The following is a 19,990-nucleotide window of genomic DNA, read 5'->3' as shown; positions in this document are numbered from 1 at the left end:
CATTAGAAGGCGCATGCTTGGAGCTGCCTAAAAGGAGGAGAAAAAGGAAGGAATAAACGGAGAGACTGAGTAATGTCTCCATTGCTATCGTACTGAGTAATATGCACGATATAACATGATTGGCGACGAGGATGGGAAAGGCTGGGAAAAAGTTGCTATCGACATCGTGGGACCTTTCACGCAAGCTTCAGCAGACTGCCGATTTGCCATTACACTTATTGATTATTACAGCAAGTGGCCAGAGGTGGCTTTCGTATGGGGTGCGACCACGTCTACAGTGAGGAAATTCCTACTTAAACTTTTCGCAAGAGAGGGATATCCATCCATGTGGTATCGTATCCGATCATGGACCATAATTTTCTTCAGCGAATTTTGAAGATTTTCTCACAGAGCGCGGAATCACGCATTAGAACTCTTCTGTGTATTACCCGCAAGCTAATGGTTTGGTTGAAAGATTTAACAGGGTACTAAAGTCATATATTCAGTTAGCCCTGTTAGAACGTCGTGATATAAGAAGAGCGATGTTTGATTACCTGCAAACATATCGCTGTATGCTTCATGCGACTACTGGTGTTGCACCCACTGTTCTTCTTCATGGACGCCAACTTCGAACCAGACTTGACATTGTGGGATTGCCTGACAAATGTTTCAGCACGGACCCTTCAAAGGCACTACAGCAGTTGAGAGGGCGCATCAAGAACAAGCAAATGAAGCCGAAGAGCTACACCGATGAAAAACGTGGTGCCGAGGAACCCAACTTCGTCGTTGCTGACTATGTGCGGGTTAAATTACCTGCAGTTCACGGGAAGCTATCTTCACAGTTTTCTGCTCCCAAGAAAATTATTGGAAAGTGCGGACCCGCCTCTTACCATCTTGGAAGATGGGCGTGTGTGGAATGCTTCCAAATTAGCGGCCGTTCACCGGTACCACTGCTGTCATGAACTGGTCACCGGCATCTGATCATTCAACTATTGCGGCTCTACATCATCCGTCACAACCTGACACATCAAGCGCAGACAATGCACCCCTGAACCCTGAACCACCTGCTGCAGGGCGTACGCAACAAGCTTCGTTTAATAATTTGCCAGGATGCGAAGCAAGCGTGAGAAGCGCCCGCAAGAAGAAGACACCGAAGCTGCAGGACTTTATTAGGAAGTAACGGACAACCGTTTTCTTTTTTTTTTTCAAGAGGGAATATGTTATATAAGGCGTCACTGCCTACAGCAGCGCCATTAGAAGGCGCATGCTTGGAGTTGCCTAAAAGGAGGAGAAAGAGGATGGAATAAATGGAGAGACTGAGTAATGTCTCCATTGCTATCGTGCTGAGTAATATGCACGATATAAGAAAAGTAAATTTTTACTTTTCAACTTGTCCATATTTCATCCATGAAAATTTTGCACACCCTTGAATTTGCAACACTTTGTCGTGAACTTCGTGCAACAGTCGTGAAATTAGTGTAACCTTAATGGAGCCCCAAAATAAGAGGTTTTACACTGAATCATTGTCAAATGGATGACATATTGACATCTTCTCTCTACACACTCCTCCTCTCCACCTTTCGTTCATAAACAAACTTTTTTTGTACACATTTGCCATGTACAAAATAAACCTTTAGTTGAAAGTCAGCATCTGTCCTGTAATACCATCCTTTGTTCATTGTTTACTAGTGCTGTATAACATAAGTAAATCATGTCAAATAAGTTAGCCTGTCAGCACATCCTTATGGAATACTTAAGGTGCTTTCCCATTTTTGGGCTGCATAGGAAATGTTCTTGAAGTTTGCCAGGTTGAGTACTTTCCTCTCTATCTCTTTCTTTTTTTTTCAGATGCATTGTAGCTTTTCTTGAACTGTTGAACAATTAACTAGGCCAATGCAGCCACTCTCAACTTGCATGCAAGCTGGTGCGGCAACTTCAGAATGGTGTTGTCACTCGTATATTTCACTGTTTGCTACAGGTGCAAGTGCTTGTCAAATCACATATGCTGTGGAATTCGTGCCGGCAAGTAGAATGCTGTAGGAACGACATACGGCTCAGGTGTTGGCCAGAGTGTTGTCTAGACACAAGGCAGGTTTATGTACCATAGCTGGTTTTGGTAGCACGATGACACGAGGCCAGAGTATAATGTGCCGACAGGAGACGTGCTGTCAGTTTGTCGTGGTCTTTCTTGCTTGCCTTTGCATGCCTCTGTTAATTGCTTCAGTTATTAGCATGTTTCCGCCTTGTCTTTTGCTTATGTACTGTTTTCTCTACTCTTCTGCTACTAGTACATACTATAGCTATATTAGTACTAATAGGGCTACATACACATGAGAAAAAACGAACTGCTTATTTGTCCTCGCATTGTCTTGCTATCAAAACCAACTCTGAATCCATTCCCACTTGCCCGTTTTTATGTCCTTTTGCAATGTTTTCTTTTACTACGTTGGAAAATATCTTCCATGCCCATGTCACTGCATGCCACTGCGTTTGTTGTTGTCATTGCAGGTTCTCATCAAGACTGCGCGATCCCTAAACATCCCACATCACGAAACAGGCACGGTGGTGACCATCGAGGGCCCGCGTTTCTCGACTCGCGTCGAGAGCTGCCTCTTCCGCTCCTGGAATGGTCACGTGATCAACATGACCACCGTGCCCGAGGTGTGGCCCTGCTTGCTTTAGATGTTGACAGTTCTGATGCAAGAAGAGCTCTTTCGTGTTAGAAAAAAAAAAGGAGGTGGTTAAACGGATGCTAATGAAAACAAATTGAACTACATACTAGGAAATTCTGTTTGTTTCATCCTTTCAAACCATAATCTAACTGAGAGCACAACCTCAATGAAAGCTAACCTAGCATTTGTCCCACTAACTGTTCATCACAAAGTTGCCAGCCTTTCCTTGCTTATAAAATTTTCTATTTTACCATGCTTAACAATGACCTCGTACTGCAGCTGCAGTACACTTCAAGCTGCGTTGACCACTGAAATAAGGTAAAAAGTTATTTGTGTTGCACGAAGACTGTTCCAGTCCTTCGACTGCCATGCTTCCAAAAGAATGGAACCACCGTCCGCCAGGTGCCGCAGCAGTCATCGATAACAGACTTCTTTCCTGAAACATTGTCTAATGTTGCATAATCAGGAGTATCGTTGTGCAATTACCGCAGCTGGCAGATTCCTTTTTAATGCCATTTGCTTTGTAACCACTCCCCACTTTAATGCCATATGTCTGTCAGGGTATTTTAGATAAGCATATAAATAAATATATATATTGATTGCCCCTACTGCAATGCCAAAGAGCCACTCTTTTGCCAGTAGAGACTAAAACGAATAGCAGGTGGCAACACCACCTTAGACCTAGTTAGTTCCTAGTTCATTCTTTATTGGTAAAGATAGACTACACTGTGTTCTAAAAGAACGAAATATTGGTCTTGGTCAGTTTTAGTGAAGCACAACAGTCCAAACAGACAAAAATACATTAAAGTTTGTAGTATTGCACTGTAGTACCGGAGCTGGGGTTTCGGCACAAAATTAAAAAAACAAACAAACTGAAATTTGGCCTTCATTTCTTCTGCTGACAATCGATCTGTTAATGTGCAATTAGTAAGAACAAATGTTTGAAAGACTATCAGTTTAAAATGATTTGGTGTTTATCTAGCATTTATTTAAACTGTTTCTTTAATGCACAGCTTTAAAGCGACACTATATAGATAAAGACTACTTCAAGCTTCTACATTCTACATGGCCAGTCTTCTCGTTTCTTAATTTTATGCTGACAGCATGAGCTTGACGTCTCCAATTTGGCTCATTTTTCAGCAGCATTCCTGCAGGAATAGCTCCCGCGTTGTGACTCGACATAATCTCGAGCGTACTGTGACCCATATTTATTTATGACCGATCAGGTAGCCTTGAGGAGGCGCTACCAGAACTGTGAGACGTCGTGGGCAGCTGGCGTGGAAATTTTAGGCTGGCACCACCTCCCGTCATTTGTTTTTGCCGAGGGTTGAAGGGGATGTTAGACGAGCTTCACACATAGGGTGCCCAAAAGGGGCTCACAAGTTCTGTGGCATACAACGCCGCATGCATGTTGAGAGCTGAAAGAGTAGTTGCCTTTAAGGGTCACAAGTGGGCTGTATGCTATCTCACCTCTTAAAAAGCAGTAACACACCTGCCTACTTGTTTCTGTACGGTGCTATAGACATAATTTTTCTTGCTCTCTCACCCACGTTTAGAGCAAGTGCGCTTAATGTCGACCCCAGTCACCATCCGTCAGTGTGGTCTGCGCAGGGGCTGTGGCTTTGATGACAGGACAGCTGACAGCAAAGCTCTGACGGGTTAACATTGCTGCCAAGCATGCGAGAGAACAGGCTCAGTGCTAGGAGGCTGGGCGTTCATTCAGCCAGTTCCTGTCGGGTGACGCACGCCCCCTAGAAGCACTGCAAAATCTGGTCTATAACCAGCAACGCATTAGCGAGTCATACAGGCTTCATTCTTGGTGGCAATTGTTGGGTTGGGCCCACATAATGCAGGTCATACTGGCCAAGGAGGCTGGCCTGCTGTATGCTTCTATTGCCCTGGTGACGGACTATGACAGCTGGCGGCTGGACGTACAACACGTGAGTGGTTTTTGGTTAGGCCTTCTAAACTGATGGTTTTACCGTAGTTACAAGTTGCAAAATAGGTAGCGCGTGCAAATGGCTCACGCAAGACACAGTCAACTAGCCCAGTTTTGTACTTCCGTGTAGGAAGTGAGCCAATTGGGTTTCTTCTTCATCCTCTAGTTGACAAGGCGTGACACGAGGTAAAGGATTTCTAGCAGAAAACCATTGAAGACTATACTGCCTTTATACCATTAAGCAACATATGCTGGAGTCGGTATCAACCTTGGTTCCCCCCAATATGGGTGGTGCTTAACTTCTCTAGGAGTACTAGTGTGAAAATGCCCTTGTTACCTTAGGTAAAGGAGAACACCAGTAGTGTGTGCAGTAGAAGTAATCCTTCATGGTCTTGAGAACTTCTCCACTTTGCGGTCAATCCGGTGAGAAACTATAGTTTGTGGTTTCTGGACGCTGCCTAGAAAGACCACTGGTCTGGACAAACAAGGAGTAAATGAATTAGGATATCAGAATTTTTATTTTATTCCCGAGGCTCTTCTACAGTGTGTACAATAGCCTTTAGCTAGTGTCACTTTGGTAGTGACAACCACACAAACTGTTTTCTCTGGGGTTCTCAATGTCACTTTCTTTGGTCCTCTGATATGAAGATCTTTGTTGGCCTTCCAACAACGGAATGTATTTCTCCTCATTAGTAAAATTATATTCAGATGCACTGAACTCCTGTGACAGTTTTCTGTAAGATTCATCCAGATAGAATGTCTTCACGATGCCTTGCAGCACTAAATGCGTGCACAAATTCCTTCGAGGGTGCCGTGAAAAAAAGATATATACTGCCTTTGTATGCAGACGCTGTCACGTGCACTTATGAGTAGAGTTTAACTTCGATATAACAAACATGGGTATAATGAATTATGAGATATACGAAACTAAATCTACACATTTCCTCGCAAATACTGTCACGAAGTTAACAAGCAAGGCCTCGGCAATATGGTGTTCCTTTTATAATGGTTGTCACTCGGAGAGTGCGCATTCCTCTGTGCACCACGTCGTTCTCATTCCAGTGGCTGGAGGCCACAGGTGCCAGCTTGTCTCTTGTCATTTCTCCCCTCTCAAAAGCGACCGTCCCGGTCGCCTGGTTACAATAAAGTGCATAAAGTGGTAGGACAGCTCTAATGGCCAATGGGGTCACAATATCAGTATAACAAATACAGTCGAGCCTTCTTATAACAATATTAAAGTGCCACGGAAATTCCATTGCTATAACAGGGTTGCATGAAAAAAAATCAAAATAGGGGGACGGCATAGCCGCTGTGAGAAAACTATAATGACAGGGAGGCCAGTGCCCCTTGCCATTCCCTTCCTCCACCTGGCTTCTGATTGTGTTGACTCGTTTAACTGTTTAGCTCTGCTTCCTGTGCACTCCGATCGCACGTAACTTGTATGCTATTCTTGTATGCCTTGGTTGTCGGCATACAAGAATAGCACTGCTCTAACAACTGCAAAGAGGGGTCATGGGCAGAAAGTGAAATGCGAGCTCCACCGAGGCATTGCCCCAGAAGGCCCCAAAAGTGGCTTTTTAAAAAATGTGAGACGGTTGATGCGGCAGCTTTTCAGCTCGAGAAATCCAGAAAAACTGCAGGGGCGAGATCGCCACAATCACCTCGCCATGTACTTTTCGCTAGCTTGCACGAGAAAACCCCATGCCCGTCAGCGTTGGTTGCTTTACGTGAAGCTTGCCGACATCCTTCTCCGAGGCATCCAGGCACTCCACATAGTGCAGTGGAAGGTTCCTCGTGAAAATGAAGCCCCGGAGGGACTGAATCATCTGCAGGGCCTCCTGTGAGGACAATGTTGAGGCAGCCTGCCCTACCGCGTCATCACTGTCGCTACCCGATGCAAACACGTTCGTGGCGATTGGCTCATGGGTTAGGAGCACTTCATTTCCAAATCTATAGCATTGTACTTCCTTTTTCCCCGGCAACGTTGTGCATTGCCGATCATCAGTGGCTGCAACAGCCATCTTCCGTTTAGGCAGCGAGTCAAATGAGGCCGAGAAACCATGCGTTCAGGGACGGCTTTGACGCAACCATCAATGATGAGCACGAGGGACTTAATCCGTTGGCGGTACTGTGCAGAATCAGGGGCCAGCGAGCGATCAGCACAGTCGGCACAGTTCATTTGCGTTTTGGAGGGTGATGCAGTGTACAGCTACGGGTGCAGCTCATTCGTGTTCGGAGGGGTGGAAGGGCGACAGGAGAGATGCGTGCGAGGCTGGCGATGCGGAGAAGGCTGGAAAACACGTTCTATTTTATGATTGCGTGGTGGCCATTAGGGGCGGAGGGCGATCTTGCAGCGGCTCGAATTTCTTTTTCTTTTGAAGGGTTTCGCATCCCATTACCTTTCGGCACGGACACCCAGCAACCAGACTTCATTGTTATAACCGATAATGCGGCATGGGGGCATTGTGTAGCAAGCAGGTTATTTCCCCATACAATATATACTAAAGTTGACGGTGAAGCAGCTTCTCGTTATTATAACCGGTGTTGTTATAAATGGGTTTGGCCGTGCTGATAACAAACATATTATAGTATAAGGAAAGTACTTATGTTGGGTGCGACTTCGTTACGAGAAGATTGGGCTAGTTGGAAAGGCTCCTGAATGATGCCGCAATGCACGCACGTGCACACAGAACAAACAGCAAATGCAAGCATGTGTGTGCCACATGCTTGCTTGACATCTGACTGGAAGTGATCTTTTTGCAAGTCATGAGTGGCCCAGCACATGACTGCAAGGGAACCGATTAGCACCATGTGCTGTGGCAAACCGGCCGCGTCAAAACACTCCCGGTTTAGGTAGATCTAAGACGGATTGTAATGCGGTCATGCGCAGGTGGACGTGGAAGCTGTGCTGGAGACGATGCGGCAGAACAGCAGCGTAGCCATAAAAGTCCTGCGTGCTGTTCTCCCCAGGGTCGCTGCCATCGATTGGAGTGCTGCAATAAAGGAGGCAAAGGTGTGTGTGCGTTTGTGCACGCTCGTCGTTTACTAATGATACATTGGACTGGTCACGTGCGAGCACTCTGGCGGCACTCTCGCCTTCTAGCTGTTCTCACATTACTATTTTCCAACCAAGGTGTTCAGTCTCAGCCATTTTAAATGAACGTCCAAGCATGCTTGATACCTAAAAGCAAGAACAACAAAAACAAATTGCCTAATGATTTCAAAAACACAATGAACTTGCATGTAATATCATCTTAAGAATAATAGTGCATTGACGTTTACTGCTTTGATACGTTTCCTATTGACCGCGTGGTAGTAATCTGTTACTTGCAATCTTTTGCTTAGGTACTGTGTAATGTGTTGTCGATTTTGTATAATCGCTTTTATTTCGCATTCAACGTGTGTGTCGATTACAAAATTGGATCATGTTTTCTGTTTCTTGCACGATGCCCATCTGTAGAGCAGTGTATGGGTGGCATGGGCCCACATCAGGCCGACATATTCTGCCTTTGGTGTTGTTATCCAAGACTATCTTTGTGTCTAAAGAATTAGAAATAAAAAAATACCCAATAAATACATTCCCAATACTGGAAGCTGAGCTCGACCAAGATCAGACTGAATTCAATGCAGTAGGAGTCAGTGAAATGCAAAGCCATGAGCAGAAGTATACGGACTGCAGGCTCGCCAAAAAAATATCTTCACAATTCAGATATATAAACTAAATTAATAAGTGCATCGGAAAGCTCACAAATGCCGAGTTTGGAGTACAGTCTTCATTCTATTTCAGTTTACATCCATAGGCAGAAATAACATTGGCTTTGTCATGGAATCCCTGGTCCATATACTGCGAAAGTTTGTGGACTGCAAGGCCCAAAGAATTGAATTTTCAAGCAGTTGCGACTGTAGTCATTAAAACTGTACGACAATGTTGTTTGCATATATGTACTACTACTAAGCTGTGGTCCCAGCTTTTCCTTGGATTCTGCGGTCCGTAAGCTTACGTGGCCAACGCTACAAGTGTTCAGAGAAGGGCAGCTGCTCCCTTTCCACTTTCTGTCGGCATGGGTGTGATCCTTAATGGTTTGAAAAGCAGATTGTTTGCTTCGGCTCTTGCGATTGGTCAAAATTGCGCTGTCGTCGACACAATTTCGACCAATCACGTGAGCGAAAACGAGGTTTGCCTTCCGAACCGTTACTAGATCGGGCGGCATGTTTGTGGTTGTCATTCAACAGTATTATTAAAAAACCCTGCTCCAGTGGTTTGCCCCTGTAATTTACTCACATGCACCCTGTCTCCGTCTCTTGCAGGATGTCGTTGCACAGGCAATACCTAAACATGTGCTACCACTGTGACGACCGCAGGGCTAATTGGTACCCTGCTCGACAAATAAAATAGATTAACTGAGCCCGAGTGCAGTGGAAACCGGCCAAGTGTACCACAGGCATCCAAGTCTGTGCGCTTGTCATTCACTGCATATCTACAGCAGGCCTTTTGCGGTTCAATTCCATGAATTTGATCTTGACGAATTCGATGGTATAAATCAAATCATCCAGCTGGTAAACTTAAAAGGCATAGGAAAAGGATGTCTGAATAAGTGGTGTAGTATTTACCTGGTTTGAAATTTACCAAATTTTGAAATCGCAGCTTCCTTTGCCTACCCCCCCCCCCCCCCCCTCCACACACACACACATGCACTTTGTGGCTCTTGTTTTGCGAAGTAGACGACTTAGCCACTGGGTATGCGCCGCTGTGACAAAGAAAATCAAGTATATTTATGTCTCTTGACAATCACCTTTATAACACAATAATGCAGCATGCCTCCAATTCTGGCCATAAGGAATAGGATAAACCCTGCCAAATTTGCTATCATGGAATGCTGGCCATTCTCGAGACAAGGTTTTACAGCAAAGCTGTACGTGGCTAGGGAATGTCTGTCGTCCGCAAAACAACACGCGAGCTAGCTCGTTGGCGCCCCTCGGCGCAACCTGTGAACGCGCTCATGCCACTGCTCGTGCGTACGTCCTCATAGTCTCCTTCCACAGATGGCTCCATTGCCGCTCATCGTTCCAGCAAGACTTTCACTTCTATCATCATAATGGGGAGGCCGCGTTTATGGGGGTATTCATTGTCAAGAGGAAACTATCATCATCAGCAATGACTCGAGCATTGTAGTCTTCCACAACTGGCTCTTTTGCAGCTATCTGTGCATAGCGTGTGTAGCTATTCCAGCATAGAATTTCATTTGTGTCATCCTAATGGGGAGGCCGTGTTGAATGAAAAAAATTTACGGTGGTATGAGCCATTGTGTAAGGGGGTAAGAGCCATTCATTGTCTTACACGACGGATGCATTTAATAACAAAGGTGACACACAAATGTGTGTGCGTGCCTATTGTGACTATGAACACTGATCACGACAATAAATATGTCCATACTTTTGTTCAAAATGCTGTCACCTCTGTGTCGTGCGCTAAACAGCTTCACTGGTCATCCATGTTCAGAGTGGAATGGCTCACAACAAATCGCCTTTTTTGTGAACCACTGCTTTTCATATTCCACATTTGTGGAACCACTTCTTTGCAATTGCCTCGGCTACCCAGACACATGCAAATCTTGGGAATGCCAAAAGTACACAACACAGTTCTGTTGCTATCCAAACATGTAAAATAACCTTGCTTTCATAGTGGCACATTGTTGTCGACATTGGACAAGATACGGAGTTTCTGGCATGAGATGCACCCGCATTACCCTAGCCTCGTACAGACAGATGCTGCAGCTGTTATAGACAAGACTGGGCTCAGGCACGTGCATGCTGACCAGCAAAGTTGAATTCCAGCGAGGGCCAATGTCAGGCTTGAGCTATCCATGGGTGTGGGCTGGGTTTTTCTATCAGGATTGAATTAAGGGAAGTCTACTCCCAAATGGAGCGTTTTCATAAACCCCTGTGGCGAAGATCCCCCTCCTCTGTTTTACTTACACAGTCTTTCTCTTCTCTTTTTCAGGACGAGGCCGCCCGGGCAGTCATGAAATGAGGCAGCCAACATTGTTTCGTTGTTTATATATATCTTTTTGGTTATTGCGTGACACACAACAATGCTAATCTGTACACTGCTAGACAAATAAAAGATGGAATGTTGGGCCCAAGCTGGAGGCATGCGTGGTAGTGGCCACCCAGCCTAGAGCCGCACGTGCGTGTCGGCCATGTCGATGCAGATCTTGAAGTACACGTATGGGTAGTACTCCTGCTGCCCCATGTTCAGGCCGGGAATGTCCTGCAAATGAAGAGCCGAAGATTCATTCTGAGAGATGTTGGGTATACCGGGCAAGCTGTGAACTTTAAAGTGTGTAAGACTTCTCGCCAAAGGCCAACTGCAACAAAATTTCGGACCACTGGAAACCTAGCTTCAGATAGCGTAGAGAACAGCATCCTCCGTGGAAAATTTGTTTGAAATACGAGTGGAGGCGTTGCAAGAAGCTTGCAACAATAGACATCAACAACGTCAATGACAACAAAACCAGGAGAAGAAAAGAAATGATGTCATTACGGCTTGCCAGAAATGCTGAAACCAGAATGTAGAAAAACAGAGCAGTGTCTAAAGCTTGACCCTTTGAGTTCATGCAGCACCCACAGTGTGCCGAAAATCTTGGAGGCCATAGTCCAACATATGTGTCGCACCCACAAACCGCAAGGTGCAGTCTTCAGCTAAGATGCTATTTGAAGGCTGTTAATAAGAAAATTAGAGCAGCCTCGAGGCTTTGCCAAGTTTGTTTTAGCAGTATATATAACAGTATATAACATTTGCAGACAGCTTATCCGAGGTGAACTTTCGTTTCACTTGGCTTTTATGGAACGGGTTCGCTCGGCAACGGTCGTCTGTGGGCTGTGCAGACTCACATCGACGGGCCCCTGGGCAATGCTGGTGTCGAGGTGGCTGTACAGCTGGTTCAACACCTCGCGCAGTCGCTTGGCCGTTTTCTTCTGCGGCTGCAGCAGCATGCCCTGGAAATTTACTGGCAGCCCATACCTGCAGTGTGGTTACGGCAGTTAAGGGTTGAGCTGTGAAACAACCACACATCAAAAGCGTGCAACCTAGTGAACAACACTTTGTAAAGGTGGCTGCTCAGTCTATGGCAATGAGTTTCCTGCAAAAAATTTCTAGAGGGAACTTTGGTGCTAGTAGTGTCTACAGGAGCTGCAAGCATGGGAATCAAGGTGTATACAGTTGAACGTCGTTATAACGAACTTCAATATACCAAACTTCTCTATATAAAGTATTTAACTTTTTATAACTTACTGTCCATAGACTACCATGTACTTTGAACCTCAATATTTAACGAAGTGTGTTTATGTCCGATTTCGATATAATTAAATTTCATTGCTGCCATGAAGGACATGCGAATTACATGCTACTGCTTGTGAACCCGCCTCTCAAATAGCACGCTGTGATCCCAATCAAACAAGGCACCTCTTGCTTGGTATGCTTCACCGCTTAACACAGCAGTATTGTGGCGAAACTATAAAGGCAAATACTGCAAAGTGAATCAAAAGCGTTTTAACAAAGTAGTCAAGGCGTTACCAGGTGCATCATAGGTCTATTTGACTTGCTTCTACTTCCTGAACAGTCCAGAAGCTGGTGCACCTCGCTATTCATTTCACCAGTGCAAGGCGCAGTCACCATATTTGTTTGCCTGGTGCAGATTTTGTGCAGAACGACAGCACTGCCTGTACTTGTGCTTGTGCAGGAGCTGCTGAGCCAGTTTTGTACAAGCATTTTAACTGGCACTGAACCGCAATGAACTATCTCGCGAAGTGCAGGGCAAATTCAATGAACCTCGTGCGTGAAAACAGCTGGTTCTTGTGGCTTCTGGTCAGCGTCACGGTCATCAGCAGCCTGCAAAGGCACCTCAAAGCTTTCTTAATTACGGTAACAGCCCAGCAGGCTTCTGCATCATCGTTGCCAATGGCCTATTATGTTTATGTCTACAGAAAAACTATTTTGCTCCTCATGTGGCTAGCAGATACCCTCCCTGCTGAGCCAAGTAGCAGGCGTACGTGGAGACTGCAAAGTTCAGTTTAACTGAACTTGCAGTTCGTGTTGAGCAGATATCTTTAGCAATGGGTCCCCAACCAAATGTCTACATACAGTTGAAACTCAATTTAACGAAGTGATGACTGCGGTCAAATTATATAGGAAAATCGAGTACTAAGAGGTTGTTCGGTCCTTCGAAACCTAAAATTGTAGCGAAACCCAAAAGGCACCGCGGCATTGTGTTTACCACTAACCCACGCCTGTGCGTGTAAAACGTCCACGAGGGCGGCCCAACTACTGCCGCCCCTAGTGCCACCTGGTACGTAAGAACACTAGTGATTGCCGAGTCCGTTGTTCCATGCATGGGCGCAGCGTGCAGCCTTGTCAAAATAAAGCTAGGGCCGTGACTAGATTGCCTACGTGTTTCAATGCGACGGCGTTGGAGTGCAAGAAGCAATCTGTGTCAAAATTAGAAAGAAATCACAGCTTTTCCTACTCATTTGTTTCTGGGAAAGCTTTGTTAAATCGGGTTTAATGCAAGCTAGCTATTTCTTTAATTCAGGTTCATGACAACACGGAACCTTATGGGTATTTGCTGGGAAATGTAGATTTCTTCGTTAGCTTGCAAACGTCGTAAAATCGGATTTCGTTAAGATTGAGTTAACTACTGCTTCCCATATCTGACGATTCGACTTGGTGTTTGTCTTAATGGGAGCCTACTGTATGTCCACCTCCCTCCCATCCCAATCAGAATGTAGCCAGCTATTGAGGTCGGGAATTGAATACACAACACAATGCGCATTGCCAGAGCGCAGCAGATGTCGAGCGACTGCGACAGGAACCACACGGAGGCTTGCGAAGCTCACCTCAGAACCGACTCGACAAACAGCCGCAGGGCCTTGACATGGACCCAGGCAGTGAAGGCTTCGCTGAAGTTCACTTTCAGCCAACGTATCAGCAGCCCCTGCAGCAGGCAGGAAGAAGATCACACATGCTTGAATGAATGATGGTAGAGGAAATAATTCTGAGCGACTACACCAACACCTGAAATGACTGCAAAAGCACGCAACATCGGGCTACTTGGTTTTTCTTGATGTTATGGGAACAAACAATGACAGGTTTATGCTAGAAGGACAGCGCATGAGTGCTTGTACAGTATTTCTTGTCTCGGTCCTCGGTTGAGCTTGAAGTGCCCAGAAAGCGTCTGAGGGGTCAGCCGAAACAGCGCTGGGCTGACACGCAGCACACTGATATCGCCGCTGCGAGACTTCACTCAGACCAGGCCCACAATCGAGAGAGACGGAGACAAAGGTCTATAAGAGCAGACCCCTCAATCAAACGGGACTAAGGCTATGGTGTCTATGGTGTCTTGTCTGCAAGCTATTGAGCAAGACAGCCACGCTCAGCTAAGTCCAGGAAGGTTCACAAAGGAAGCTTTGTGTTAGAAACAAAAATTTGTAGGGGTATACCATTTGCTATTCGCAGAGCAAATGGTAGATTTCGAATCGATTGTTAAATCAAATTGAATGTAAAAAAATGCATATCGAAATCGAACATTGAATATCAGAAAATTTTTCACAAAATTGAATGCTTACATTACATAAAATATGGTGCTGCAAATGTTTGGGAGTCTCCTAACATTGCATAGCAATAATGTAGCAAGCTATCAGTAACTTTGGTACGTAGAACTCAAGGTACTCGGTAGCCTACTCTTATTAAAGGGAACATCACATTAGTATGCCACCACTAATTACAGCTCGCTTCTAGTATGTGAAAGTCTAGAAAATGTAAACACATTATGTGCCCCATTATGCAAAAATCTGGCGGCAGCGGCGTGACCAAGAGATGGTACCAAAAATGGCTGATGGCGCAAGGAGTAAAAACATGTCAAAAACTGCTTGCATAGGCATCACATTTCTCAGTGAGGTTCTGTGAACATAGTAGATTAATGGCTTTGAACACAAAATTTCGTATGTTTCGTTCTGGGTGGCAATCAAATCCGGGCTTCCAGGATACAAGACGAGCACGCTTTCCCCGACGCCATGGTGGCGCCACGGTTCTGGCTGACTAACGTGTGTCTAATTAATGCGTTCGTGAACATATTAATGCGTGCAATGAAACGCGTTGTGACATTCCCTGATCAACAAACGGTATAATGCTTTCGCATTCTCACACGTAGGCAGTCTTAAGTGTAGCTGTACAATTTTTTTTTATCAATAGAATTTCTGATGAATACAATTAACCCTTTCAGTGTCAATGACAAATATGCAGCGCCACGAACAAGTCCAAAATGGTCAATGTTGTCTGTACGATTAAAAAGCGCGCTAATTTCCTAACTTTTCTTTTCCTGGCATGTGCTGTGAATATGCGGGAAATACAGGGAACGTTTTTCTTGCGCCTCCCTCTCTCGGTTTTCGTTGCATGGTTTGTTTGCACCGGCATGTCTATATACTACCGCTCATGCATTGGTGCATGTGCGTGCGGGTGGCGGTTTGTTTGGGTTTTGTTCTGCGGGCGGTTTCGGCTTCTTGCGCTCGCAAAACTGATGGCTATCTAGTTACTAATCGCTCAAAGGGCGCCCCTATCAAAGGGTTGCTCACAGAGGTGCACGTACATGAAGGATGCCACCTTGCATGCGTTTCCTTTTTTGGAGACTTGCAAAAACTAACTGCCTTTCGTTGGCGATAAGATGAAGGATTAGCGGAAGTTTGTCACACGTTTTGCTTTTTTGACGGGCACACAACCGCAGTTTCCTTGAGTGTGCTCACCTACGTATTTCGATTATGCTATGGATGTAAATATCAGTGTAAGAGGAGGAACGTTTGAGACTCGCAAAATATTCACGTGTGCGCATTTTTCTAAGCCTTCGAACTATGTGCATAACAATGCATCAATTTTTAAATTCTTATAAGTTCATTTCCTTTTTTTATTGTTGTTATTCATGAATAAAGAGTATATACATACCAATGCTAAATATTTTCTTCTCGCTTTAGGTCACCCGAGAAAAATTATGGTAAATGTTTTTGGAAAAGGTCCCCCTGAAGAATTTAAATATGCAATAAAATAAATCGTCCCTTAAAGGGTTAAGTGCCTTTTTTCTTCTGAAACTAATAAATAGGGGACGTTCTGTTGTACTTAATACCGATGAGGTTCTCAGTTTACTAGTGGACCTGCATTTTGCGGCAATCATTTATTGCTTGCATAGGAAGTTGATTTCCAGTTTTCTCCAAAATACAGAAGGGCTATTCCGAATTTACAGCAGGTGGGCTGTCTAAGGCCCATCTGCACAACAGATGACAGACGGCGCATTGTGTGGCTTGATCACTGCACCGCACATAGCCGGTGCAGACAGCAAAGAGCAGGCATCGCCCGCGCTGTTTTATTGTCAGCTTTGACCCAATTTGCCACCTGCAAAAGGTTCTGAAATCTGGGAGGTCATGGCTAATTCACGTGAGGCCCCCTCTCCCTCCCGTGTTCACTTTCTGCGCACCTTTTGTGCCCACCGTTTAAAACTCAAAACTAGTCTTGTTATTGGTTGCACCAAGCTAAAAAACGAGACCGGTGTTTGTGTACAGATCACACCAAGAAGGAGAGACCACCATACTGCGTGTCACACAGATGGCAGCGGTGAACCACTTTATTGCCATCTCGTGCAATCGCTTTCCTTTGTCAGCCTCCTCGAGTGTTGCGTGGCTGCTGCGAATAGAGGTGCATTGATTCAGCACCAAAATTTAATGCGCTATTGGGCTTAAGGTCCTGGGAAGTGTCGGCGTCAGAAAAATTCGCAGCTCGCTAATGTGGTAATGGAGTGTCGCTGAATGCTTGCTGTCTTGGAACACCTGACAGGAATGCTTGCTGGTAGTATGTTCGTACGAATGGCTCATTGGTGATCAGTCCCACTATCATGTGTGCGAGTTAGATTTACGGCTGTGTGCCCATCGGTGGCTAATCGGCCTGATCTCCGCGCATGCTTTTGCACTTTACGAAACGCCGTGCTGCTTCTCTCTATCTGCTTTGTGTTGTCATTTCAATTGATGCTGTTGACCTGGACAAAGCTTGTACAGATAGAGGCGGCCTCTGCCGACATGCCGCAATTCTGCAAATTGTAATCTTCGGGCGCCGTGTGTGTGATCCCCGCATAGGGCCGACGAAAAGTGCTTGCAGTTACAACGTCTGCTACCATGTGAGCCGGAGCTGCCTGTCCGCAGCGCGCTCGTTTTGCACCGCAAACGAATTGAAACACTTGGATGGCATCGAGAATAAAGGACTCTGTGGTGTGTGGGACATAAAGCACAGCATGGTTGTCTACACCGAATATATAAAAAAAAATTAAACTATGGGGTTTTACGTGCCAAAACCACTTTCTGATTATGAGGCACGCCATAGTGGGGGACTCCGGAAATTTGGACCACCTGGGGTTCTTTAACGTGCACCTAAATCTAAGCACACGGGTGTTTTCGCATTTCGCCCCGATCGAAATGCGGCCGCCGTTGCCGGGATTCGATCCCGCGACCTCGTGCTCAGCAGCCCAACACCATAGCCACTGAGCAACCACGGCGGGTACACCGAATATACTCAATATCAGAAGAATTGAACACTAGGTACTCAATTTGCAAATCAAATTATTTGGATATTCACTATTTGGTTCGATTCAGTGAAGTCAGAACATTTGCACACCCCTAAAAACGTGCCCACCATTACCGCCACTGGGCAGTGATGGCAGCACACTGCAAGACGTGTAAATGAAAGCCACTCACGTATTGCTTTTTCTTGTCGCTCTCCAGTTTGGCAATCTCGTTCTTGCCGGCCAGCAGTGCATTCTCATCGTACACAAAATCGCGAACCACGAATCTGCACGCAACAAACAGAATTACGTGCAAGGCTTTATACCGCTTGCAGGGTTTATTCATGCAGTGTACCCGACTCAAAATTTTAAACTAATTTAGACGAGTGAGACGAATAGCGAATACTAAGGATCTCAATTTTTCATTACTTACGACATTAAGCCAACAGACAATGAAGCCAGTGAAAGCATAGGGAAGACTAACTCACTAAAAAAATTTAACTGAAATGGAGAAATAGTAAAGCAAATAAACATCAAAATGGGACGAAAAGACAACATAACCAGCGACGGACTTCGGTCGGCGGCAAACCTAGAAACGGCTTGCTCTCTTTTTGTGCGTAAGTTGCTCGGATGTGCATGTATCGGCGAAGGATTTACGGTTTCCTTCAAATCACTTGGTGTAATACGTAAATGTGAGTACACAATAACGAGAGATGTATTGCTGGCAAACAGACTCTATGACGATTTAAAGCAAGCTGCCGTTATGTGGGTCAACCTTTACTAACTGATGAGTGGAGCAGCATGTTCCTGTGACCAGCTGTGACCAGCGTTCCTGTGACCAGTGTACTGTCACAGGAACTGTGACAGTACACCCCTTGCACTTGCAACCAAAGCAGAGGTGCGTCGCACGCTGGAAGCATAAATATGCGCAAACAACGCACGTGATTTGACGTTGCCTTCCGTCCACAAGTTGTAGTTGCAATACACGAGGTAATTATGCCATAGGAAGTGTTGCGCGTTGAAAACAATTTCGCTGAAACACGCACAGAGTAATACTTCCATGTGCAACTTCCTTGCACAGCTCCCGCAGCATTGCAGGCAAAGTACGAAAGCAAGTACACTAAGAAAACTGTACACCCGCTGGCGTGTGTCTTGTGCCCGAACAGTAACTGTCAGCTGTCTGGGTTGCGTTTCCTCTCGTGAGAAATACTGCGATTGATCCTTTCGTGTCAAGAATGCTATGTCATGTTGATAACGCACATGTCATTCATTACTGTGACACATTACAATTATCTGGGGGGCAAGATATGCATCGAAGGGTGCAGAATTTTTCGTAGTGTACAGGCTAGGATGAAGGTCGCGGGTGGCGCTCACTTGTTTTCTCGGCAGTGGAGCTTGAACTCGTCCACCACCTTGTGGAATAGGGTGACTGTGAACAAGCCATGCTCGTTATCCTCGTAGACCAGCCTGCAAGATCACCAAAGGTGGTTACACACTGTTTAGCACATTATCGAAGCAAAGCTAACAGCACAGGAAATGCTACTTTAGCCTAAATCGCAATGAAAATAGCAGTCAGGTCAAAGGCAACATGTAAGGTACGAGTTTTAATGCCTGCTTTGAAAAAAAGAAAATCGCATTGCTCTTATCTCATTTACTTTCCTTTTTAGACCTTCATTCATTAATTGATGGGGTTTAATTAATTTATTTATTTATTTACACAGCAGTGCTAGCCTTAAAAGGAGCCGTGAGCAGGAGTGGAAATGCAAAATTCAAGTTTACACAATGACATCTTGTTGAGAAACAATTAGTATACACACACAAAAAAAAAACAAAGAAAGAGACATACGCTTCACATTGTCAGGCCAATGTTAAACAGAACTAAGCAAGCAACACACACATAATTTTTGTTACAATGTACATGTACATGCATGTGTCCCAAACTCTGGTCAGATGTATCTGCACATATCATTTCATGAGTCTCCCACGACAGGGCTACAAAGTTGCGCATTGAAATGTGAGGGACACTGTAGTAGCATATCCTTGTACTTTGGCGAATGGCCATTTTTGATGGTGACAATTTGACAAATTGTGACAAGCTCTGATGAACTATCATCAAACCTTGCATTATGTAGCACTGGGGGGGCTGCAGAATTAATATTAATTTCAACCGCTGAGGGTTATTCAGTGTGTGCCTAAACCTACGTAAACAAGCGTTTCTTTCCATGCTGCCTCCATTGGAAAGCGGCTACAGCGGCTGCGTGCTGAACCAATGACTTCATGCTTAACAGTGGGATCCCATAGTCATAGGGCCTCTGCGGTGAGCATTTGATCACAAACGCTCAAAAACGCAGCTTGTCATATCCCTGTCACATTGGCATATTTAGTGACATGTTGAGTGGGAGTCAATCGGTGTTTGTGTCATTGACAAGCTGCTGCACGAAAAAAATACAGTAACGCGAGAGAGTCACGTGAGAAACTTGTTCCGCCACGTACTGCTACCTAGCGGTGCGCAGCCTTGTCGATACTAGCCGTAAGGACAAACAAAAGCATCAGAAAACAAAGAGGCTTGGTACCCTTGCACAAGCATTACTCCAATTGCGTTTGTTTCAATCGACAAAAACAACTTTCTGCGCATACACTGCTAAACTTAAACAAGCCATGGGTACTGTGTTATTGCATTACATTACACGCATGCATGCATTACGATGAACTAGAATATCATACTGCTAAGCAATGGCGTTGCTGTCCAAGCAGCTTCTGTGACTGCACTTAATATATGAATTTCATGATAAGAAAGCAATATTAAC

General features: G+C 45.1%; 2 protein-coding genes across 3 annotated transcripts in view; one reads left to right on the top strand and one right to left on the bottom strand.

Moving 5' to 3' along the window:
- Positions 1 to 10,733, top strand: part of Mtap (Methylthioadenosine phosphorylase) — a 21,320-nt gene extending 10,587 nt beyond the window's left edge. The window contains exons 6-9 of one of the 2 annotated variants that reach the window (XM_050167217.3): positions 2,488 to 2,640; positions 4,505 to 4,591; positions 7,481 to 7,603; positions 10,592 to 10,733. In XM_050167217.3, coding sequence (XP_050023174.1) covers positions 2,488 to 2,640; positions 4,505 to 4,591; positions 7,481 to 7,603; positions 10,592 to 10,621 — 393 coding nt within the window. In that variant the 3' untranslated portion in view covers positions 10,622 to 10,733. Of the gene's footprint in view, positions 1 to 2,487; positions 2,641 to 4,504; positions 4,592 to 7,480; positions 7,604 to 8,898; positions 8,997 to 10,591 lie in introns of those variants that run through there. The other variant, XM_055064419.2, reaches the window with a different exon arrangement.
- Vha44 (V-type proton ATPase subunit Vha44) overlaps positions 10,631 to 19,990 on the bottom strand; it is a 22,008-nt gene continuing 12,648 nt past the window's right edge. The window contains exons 9-13 of the mRNA XM_050167215.2: positions 18,558 to 18,650; positions 17,377 to 17,470; positions 13,486 to 13,583; positions 11,485 to 11,614; positions 10,631 to 10,861 (exon numbers count right to left, since the gene is read on the bottom strand). Coding sequence (XP_050023172.1) covers positions 10,766 to 10,861; positions 11,485 to 11,614; positions 13,486 to 13,583; positions 17,377 to 17,470; positions 18,558 to 18,650 — 511 coding nt within the window. The 3' untranslated portion in view covers positions 10,631 to 10,765. The remainder of the gene's footprint in view (positions 10,862 to 11,484; positions 11,615 to 13,485; positions 13,584 to 17,376; positions 17,471 to 18,557; positions 18,651 to 19,990) is intronic.

The sequence above is a fragment of the Dermacentor andersoni genome, chromosome 11 (assembly GCF_023375885.2).
Source record: "Dermacentor andersoni chromosome 11, qqDerAnde1_hic_scaffold, whole genome shotgun sequence".
NCBI classification, from domain to species: domain Eukaryota; kingdom Metazoa; phylum Arthropoda; class Arachnida; order Ixodida; family Ixodidae; genus Dermacentor; species Dermacentor andersoni.
This window is presented reverse-complemented; position numbering and strand designations above follow the sequence as displayed.